The following is a 9071-nucleotide window of genomic DNA, read 5'->3' as shown; positions in this document are numbered from 1 at the left end:
GTATCGTTTGTTTATGCAATGGATATGCAACTGATGAGAAATAAAAAATAGTTTTGTAGAAAATATTTGTGTTTTTATTTTGTTTTTATCACATCCAACCACAACGCTATATGCCTAGAGATATTCTAGAGACTCTATAAACAACGACATATGATTGGATGTGTCCGTTTGTCAATGTGCGCATCTGGGACTCACTCCGATTTTCGTACTACTATTTGTGATGTAGAGTGTAAATTGTGGTTTTGATAATTATTTAGTTTAGCGGCAACACCTCCGATTTCGATAAAAATAGACTCAATCGACACGTTTTTGTATGTCAAACAACTTTTTCCTCTGACAAAATCGTCGCTCTCTACAGCGAAGCGAGATATTAATAGACAAAGTTGAGGACGTGTTAGGTTAGAAAATCTATCATATCATTTATCTCTAGTTATGTAACTGGGGGGCTTCGTCTCCCAGACTCCCCTATCACGGGGAGTGGGGGCTATAGTATCTTGTGCTTAAGCTAAAAAGTGAATTTCTCACAAAAGACTACAGCCCCCACCCCCCGTGATAGGGGGGTCTGGGGGGCGAAGCCCCCCAGTTACATAGCTAGAAATAGATGGTATGACAGATTTTCTAACCTAATACGCCCTCAACTTTGTCTATTAATATCTCGCTTCGCAGAAAAAAGAGCGACGATTTTGTCAGAGGAAAAAGTTGTTTGGCATGCAAAAACGCGTCGATTGAGTCTATTTTCATCGAAATCGGAGGTGTTGCCGCTAAACTAAATAATTACCAAAATCACAATTTACCCACGCTCTACATCACAAATAGTAGTACCAAAATCGGAGTGAGTCCTAGATGCGCACATTGACAAACGGACACATCCAATCATATGTCGTTGTTTATAGAGTCTCTAGAATATCTCTAGGCATATGGCGTTGTGGTTGGATGTGATAAAAACGAAATAAGAACACAAATATTTTCTATAAAACTATTTTTTATTTCACATCAGTTGCATATCCATTGCATAAACAAACGATACATAATTAAATGATGATAAAATAAACGGTGCACATCATTCTGTGTCCAAATGAACAGCAGGCAACTGGACGATGTCCAAGTGAACGGTGTCCAAATGAACAGTGCGCATCCTTCTGTGTCCAAGTGAACAGTGGGCGATTGAACGGTGTCCAAATGAACGGTGTCCAATTGAACGGTGTCCAAGTGAACAGTGTCCAAATGAACGGTGTCCAAGTGAACAGTGCGCATCCTTCTGTGTCCAAGTGAACAGACAAGCAATTCCACGGTGTCCAAGTGAACGGTGTACAAATGAACAGCACGCATCGTTCTGTGTCCAAGTGAACAGTGGGCACTTGAACGGTGTCCAACTGAACTGTGTCCAACTGAACGGTGTCCAAATGAACGGTGTGTAACTGAACGTCGTGCATTTTCTTTCGTGTCCAAAAACAACGGTGCCCAAAAGTTTCGTGTCCAAACGCACCGTGTCCAATTGAACCATATGTCAAGTGCCGTGTCCATTTGCACCGTGTCCATTTGCAACGTGTCCAATTGTACTGTGTCCAACTGAATGCCACTCGTTTTATGTATTAGTTTAATATATATGTGTTTAGTTTTATGTATTAGTTTTATGTATATCTCTGATTTTTCTTTTATTATATGAAATATTTAGACTAAATAGTTTATTTTTGTAGTTGTATCAAATAATATAAGAAAATTATAATTACTGCTTCGGCTGCATATAGGGACAATACGAAATATTTAGTATCAGTTGAAGAAGTAGCGCAACAGCTAAGATGATAAACTAATAATCTAGAGGTGTTTGAAGTTCTCGAGTTCGCGTCCGATTAATACTGAATAAATTTTTAGGTGTGAAGATAGTGACAAATCAAATAAAAGTGCTAAATTTTATTTAAATTTCATTTGAAATCAATATAAATTAACTAGGCTGAATATAAATAATATTTTTGTATCAAGGATTTCTTATTAAAAATATTAAAAAATGCTAAGCATATTATATTAACTTTAATATAATGTTCAAGTTTTTTGTAATGTTAATGGAATGAGCATGGACGAACATTTTCTTGTTATTAAAAGATTAGTGATATGTTTATTAATCTCCGTGTAATGTTACCATCTTACAATTTAAGGTTGCTGTAATCTTATGGCAATATTAACCCTTACTGTGTAACGTCTTTTCTGGCACCTTAAACGTGTAACGTCGGGTATCTCGTATCCGATGCTTAAAAAAGTACATTAAAGTGTTCTAAAAAATCTGAAAAAATTCATGTTACCTTATTAACTATCCTACTTTAAGGATCAATCGATATATTCCCGATTTTTTCATTTGTTTAAACAATATATTTATATAAACAAATAAAAACGTGAAAAATATTTTTTTTTTCAAAAAGTCGTAACTTTGTCAAAAATTAATGCATTTTAAAAATTCGAACGGGAAATTAAAGCTTAAAAATAGTACTTTAAAGAGAAAAGTAGTAGAAGTATGTATAAATTAATGGGATGCTTAAGTTTTGAGCATCAAAATCACGTTTTTTGAAAGTACGTAAATAGGTACAAATTACAGTAAAATACACATTTTATTCATTTTTAATCAATTTTATTTATGAAAATGACATCAAATACAATTTACAATAATAATAAAAACACATCAAAATTTGAAAACAGAACACGTGTTTACTTAAAAGTTAGGTTAGGAAACTCTAATAGATTAATATTTATAGATAACTAAGATTAATTTATCAATTCCTAATGAAAACACATAAATTTTTAGTAAAAAAAACATCCAAATTAAAATAAACATTTTACTCACCTGCAATTTTAAATCAACGTAACATGTAACGTCGGGTCACTTGTGCACTTTTAAAATTTTGGTTGGCTCTCACGACTGCTGTTTACACACTAGACCGTCGGCGCTTGGGGAGCTAGTAGCTTAGTAGTATACAATTTTTTTCAGTATAGTTTGGTCCCGCCCCTCCTACCCCCCTTCGAGCTACAGGGGACAGTCACTTTTGCCAGGGCACGAGTGACCCGACGTTACACGGTAAGCGTTAACTCTTCGTATACATACCCAGTAAGCAAATTGAGCGCAGACTGCGCGCAGATTGGCAGCAAATTTGATAAAAAACCCATAGCAAAACCATGGGTGTATATCAGTTGGACACGGAGCAATTGGACACAGTCCAATCACAAGTCGCTGTTCCAAGGGACCCTACAAATGTCTCTAATCACACGCTGTTATTGGCTGTGTCCAAATGCACTGTGTCCAAGTGCACCGCTCCCCAAAACCATAGCCATCTATGTCTACACTAGGCTACGGTTTTGGCGACAGATCTTGCTGTCGGGCAATTGGTACCAAATTTGCAGCAAAAACCGCGCAAAGCTTGCAGCGCAGCAAGGTTTGCGCGGTTTCTGCCGCCAATCTGCCGTCAAATCGCTACAAGCTCTGCGCGGTTTTTACTGCAAATCTGCAGCTATTATCCGACAACAAACTCTGCCGCATATTTGGCGGCAATTTGGCAGCAAGATTTGATATAATAGATCCTGCATAAAATTTGTTATCAATTTGCCATCAAAAGTTGATAGCAAGCTCTGCTCGAAATCTGTTCGCGCAGGTTTGGCTATCTGGGTACTAGGTGGTTATCACCCATAACTAAAATTCAGCGTTTTGTACCTTTATAGTACCGTAATAAATAGAACTAGTGTCGCCATCTAATTGTAGTTTAGAGTCTTAACTATGCTTTGATTCCACTCTGCTAGCAAAATAAGCGTTAGTTAGCTTCTGGCAGCCATCTGAAGTGAAAATAATGGAACTTTGATATTCAAAATAAATTTACTTTTTCCAGAGATGACTTAAGAGATAATTTTTTCCTTAAAGATAAACATTTCAAAATAAAATGCTAAATTCATATTTAAAAATAATAAAAATTACAAGTTACAAATTTTTTTGCAAAAACTCACTTTTTTAAAAATCGCGAAATATAATTTTTTTAATATGAAATTTTTTAAATTTTAATACCAAAAGTATGTAAATACTTTCTATAAACATTAAAGTTAGTCCAAGAATTTTTTCAGAATTGTAGCATAAATATTTTAAAAGATACAACTGTTTGAAAATTACCATGGATGGCAACCACCTAGTGTGTATGCAAACGTTTAGAAAATAAGTGTGTATACGATGGGTTAATGTGCTGTGAGGGTTCATATAATAAAATTAAATGAAATAACATAAACAAATGTAAATGAATGGAGGAAAATTAAATTGGCTATAAAGTATAAGTAAATCCCGGAATTTCATTGGTTCAATCGGAAGTGCAATGCATTCTCTTCTGAATCATTTCAAAAGTTGAATTTTGTTTAATCTAGTTTTTAAAATAGCCCAGATAGCCACCTATTTGTCTATGAAGTTGCCGTCAAGTTGCTGAGAACCGTTGATGCAACTATTTTCGAAAAAGTAGGGACAAGATATTTCTACATTATGTTCGTTGGATTGTGCTCACGTGTATTCTTCATGAGTCGATAGCAAGTTGACAGCAACATGACAACAATTGCTTATATGAATGATATGCATATGAGCATATTGTCATCATATGCACATCATTCATATTTAAGCAATTGTTGCTGTCGACTTGCTGTCGACTCATGAAGAATACACGTGAGCACAATCCGACGAACATAATGTAGAAACACCTAATCATATTAAGAAATACTAAAAAATTATTAGTAATTAAGTATTACCAGTAATTCAGTAATTTTTCGGCCAGTGCTTAATTTCTGGTGAATACTGATAATACTGATAATAAAATCACTGTTAAATATTGATAGTAATCAAATACTAAGAATTATTATGCAAAGGTGAAAAATGAGAAAATCATAATATATAAAAAATATATTTATAATTCCTAATTTTCTTATTTATAATTCCTAATTTTCTTATGTCTCATAAACCACTAAGTATCGAAGATTGTCAACACACACACTCCAAACTTTCATGAATTCTCCCCTCGATAGTTTCAATCCGAAGCGGTATATCACCGGTCACCCATCCCTGTCCTGATTCTGTTAAAGTGTTGCTTAATTTGAGGATCGAGCGGTACGCGGCGATTCCCAATGACTCCAATGATATTGGCCGCGTTCAGTAGAACAAGTGATCAGTAAGCGCTCAGTGAGCTCTTGCATCTGATTGGAATATAGTTGAAGATTTAAAAGAATATGCCAAATCATATACAAGAGCTCCCTGAGCGCTTACTGATCACTTGTTCTACTGAACGCGGCCATTCTTACGATTTATACTTATATAATATATCCTTATAGTGTTCATAGTATGTTATAACATACCTAGTAAACACCAAATAATAGTCATATGACGCAAATTTTCTGCTGGTCTAGCAAAATCTTTTTGTTATTATATGGACAGCAAAAAGATTTGCTAAGAGTACTAATCACTATTTGCTGGATATAATTTGCTGAATCTACAAATTATTTTGCTATAAAAACCATGATGGAACCATTATATAAGCATATATAAGATTGCCAAATAAAAAGTTATTTTTTAAATTCGTGCACAGTATGTTTGTTATTGACAAATTGTTGTAAATATATGAAAATTATTTTGTTCACATTTTGTCGGCAAAAATATGTAATTTAGAAACTTCAACGATTGAAAGAAAATACAAAGCAAATCGATAAAAAAGGTTCCATTTCTGTTGTTGTTGTCACATTGCCATCAAAATGCTACTGATGCAAAGACAAGTCATCAGTTCTTGTTATGTTGCTATCATGTTGTTTGTAACCTTCCGTACTATTGTTGCTGATCGTTTGCTCTTAAAATTTCATTAACTGATTACATATATTATCACTCATGTTGCTGAATTTGGTAGCACATCACTTACGATGATGGCAATCAAATATTAACTATTCAGGAAAACATGCAGTGCATTCGTTTGCTTGATATGCTAAATCACGCTTGGTTATATGGAAGTTAAACAAAAACAATTTGTGTATTTATAATATTTTTGAATAGGTTAAGGTGCATTTTTTTATGCACTTCATTACTCTACTATCACTTATTTACTTATGTTCCAAAATCAATCGGAAGTTAATGTTATAATTGGAATTTTCTACTTCCAGATTTCAGTTTGGAACATGGAATTTATACCATTAAATTCTTTATTTAATTGTATTAAATGTAGTATGTTGAATTTTTAAAATCCGTTAAGTTTTGCTAAAGAAACATCAATTTGAATATAGCTTCGAATTTGGGAACTTTTTGGATCGTAGTGTTGGAACAGTACACTGGACGGCTCTAAAACTTATATCTTTGTAATCGGGTGTATATCAGTTGGACACGGGGCAATTGGACACAGTCCAATCACAAGTCGCTGTTCCAAGGGACCCTACAAATGTCTCTAATCACACGGTGCTGTGATTGGCTGTGTCCAAATGCACCGCGTCCAAGTGCACCGCTCCCTTTGTAATCAGCTCTTCGAACGCTTTTAATTTGGTTCCCATTTTAAGTACATTTTCATTGCCCAGAAATGGGGCACATGACCTATGGACCAGTGGTATCACTCTTTATTTATTATTTTTTTAGATTCCAGCAGAGCCAGGTATGCAAGTCATTAAAATCGGTGGACCTGTATTTCGAATCGGAGTTGGCGGCGGATCAGCTAGCTCTGTAGAGGTTCAAGGTGACAACAGTTCGGAACTAGATTTCGGTGCTGTACAACGTGGCGACCCTGAAATGGAGCAGAAATTGAATCGTATGATTCGAGCGTGCGTCGAAATGGGAGATAATAATCCAATCGTTAGCATTCATGATCAGGGCGCCGGTGGTAATGGTAACGTTCTCAAGGAATTAGTCGATCCTGCTGGAGCTGTAATCTTTACAAAGTGTTTCGACCTTGGTGATCCCAGTATCAGCACTTTAGAGCTCTGGGGTGCTGAATATCAAGAAAGTAATGCAATATTGTGCAAGCCGGAAGATACTGATTTATTAAAGAAAATTGCTGCACGTGAAAAGTGTCCCATTAATTTTGTTGGCACAGTCACTGGAAATGGAAAAATTATTGTTTCCGAGGAAGAAGATTGTGATATTTCTAAATATTTTAATAACGAAGATAAAAGTGCAGAAAACAATATAGAGCATCCTGTGAATTTGGAATTGGAACTTATTCTTGGAAAAATGCCTCGCAAAGTCTTTAATTTGCAAAAGGAATTGACACAAAGATTGCCAATGAGATTGCCTGGTGGATTAACCGTGTTTGCTGCTTTAAATAGAGTTCTCCGGTTACCTTCGGTAGCTAGCAAACGGCAAGTATCTCTTTATTCATATTACATTTATTAAAATTGAGTTGTAAAAATTACTTCATGTACTATAGTACTTTTGCAATCAACAAAAACTACATTTTCAGTGTGTGTAATACTATACATTATTTATTGAACAATTAGTAACTGTTAAGGAGACAGGATTTCTTACCGATTCAACTCAAACTTTGCAATTTTGCGTATTTTGATGTGTAAAACGAATATTGAACTAAAAATTGTCGTTCTCAAATAAGACAAGAGCTACGAAGTATTTAAAAAGATGATAGTTATGAAGTTAAGAAATCTGCTATAAGAAATCTGTCGACAACGTTTAGGTACATGAGCATGTATAGTGATATAGCGCAGCATATGCTAATGAGGGAGGAGTTTTGCCCTAGACAGCACAAAATATTTACAAAATATTTATAAGATTTATTAGAATATTTTATAAATATTTATCAAAATATTTCATAAATATTTTTATAATCTTAGATTTAATGAATCATAAATATTTATCTTAAGGCTCTTGGTCCCTTGCCGCGGCCATATTAGTTTTATGACGTCAGAAGCGAGAAACGTAAAGGCACGTAAAGAATTCTTGTGTGATATATCTAAATAAAAAGATATTCTTGACAAACATTACTCTAAATCACTTCAACATACTTGTAAAAAGCTCCGAGTTCTCACCTTTCCCTCGAGCAATCCGTACAAAGTCATAAAATAAGCCGTGAAATGAGGCCTGCCTACGCGAGAAAACATGTGGTCTAACAGCTGATTAAACGAATGTAAATTATCCTTTCACGTATAGTATTTCATGAAAAGCCGAGAAGTTGGAATATTTTACAGGTTCGCACAATAATGTGTAATGTCACAAAAGTCCACTGGAACAAATAATATAAGCACATTTCACAATAAAAAATTTGGCTATCAACAGCAATATTATGCTGTAGTATATGTCATTTTCTTATGTAATTTCAGTATTTATGAGTTCAGTATTTTGCCGTATGAAGGCGCTGCACGTCATATGTCGGTAAAGGTTTATTTCTGTACTATGTGTCGCGTGTGGCGTGAGTTAGACAAAGACGGACAATCTTTCTTTGTCTTACCACAGTCAAACTGATAGGCACGAAGCGACAAACGGCACATTGACACTTCTTGCGTGCCATTTATAAATAAAAAGATATTTTTAACAAACAGCACTTGGACTTCCGTTTCCGGCGGGTATGCTTATCGGTCAGAGTGAGGTGTGCGGCAGTGAGTTGGAGAGATTGGAGAGTGAAGGAGAGAGAGTGTGGGTGTGAGAGGGTGTGTGAGTGTGGTGTGGGAGGAGGTGAGTGTGGTGGAATAAGAAGGGTGTGGGGGGAAAGTGAGGGAGTGGAGAAAATTAGGGAAAAGGGGAACGGGTGAAAGAGGTTAGGTTGGAGTGAGGTGATGACTGGAGAGAGTTGAAGGAGAGGGTAGTGACATCTAGTGAAGTATAGAAGTAAGTGGTAGAGAGACGGGTAGGTAAAACAGGAAGATGGTAGTTGGGTTTAGGTGAGTTAGAGGATGGAGGAAGAGGTAGATGTAGGTAAGGGTAGTAAGGGAGCGGTGGGTAGAGTGAGAAGGGAAAGAGGGAATAGTGTGGGAGCGTTAGATTATTTTCTGAGAAGGAAAAGGAGCTTCGAAGAATTGAGTGGAGGAAGGAATGAGGAAGGAGAGGAGGAGGGGTATATAAAGAGCAGGAAGGAACAGAGATCCAAGAT

The 9071-nt window shown here is 35.6% G+C and overlaps 1 protein-coding gene across 1 annotated transcript in view; it reads left to right on the top strand.

The window, feature by feature from the left end:
• The window catches only part of LOC116848085 (phosphoribosylformylglycinamidine synthase), a 297437-nt gene that overhangs the window by 195822 nt on the left and 92544 nt on the right, over positions 1-9071 (top strand). The window contains exon 7 of the mRNA XM_032823851.1: positions 6614-7332. Within this exon, the coding sequence (XP_032679742.1) occupies positions 6614-7332 (719 nt within the window). The remainder of the gene's footprint in view (positions 1-6613; positions 7333-9071) is intronic.

The sequence above is a fragment of the Odontomachus brunneus genome, unplaced genomic scaffold (genome assembly GCF_010583005.1).
Source record: "Odontomachus brunneus isolate Ranch 3 - 2012 unplaced genomic scaffold, Obru_v1 Obru_scaffold_089, whole genome shotgun sequence".
NCBI lineage: Eukaryota > Metazoa > Arthropoda > Insecta > Hymenoptera > Formicidae > Odontomachus > Odontomachus brunneus.
Note: the sequence above shows the minus strand (reverse complement) of the source record. Positions and strands in the feature narration are given on the sequence as shown.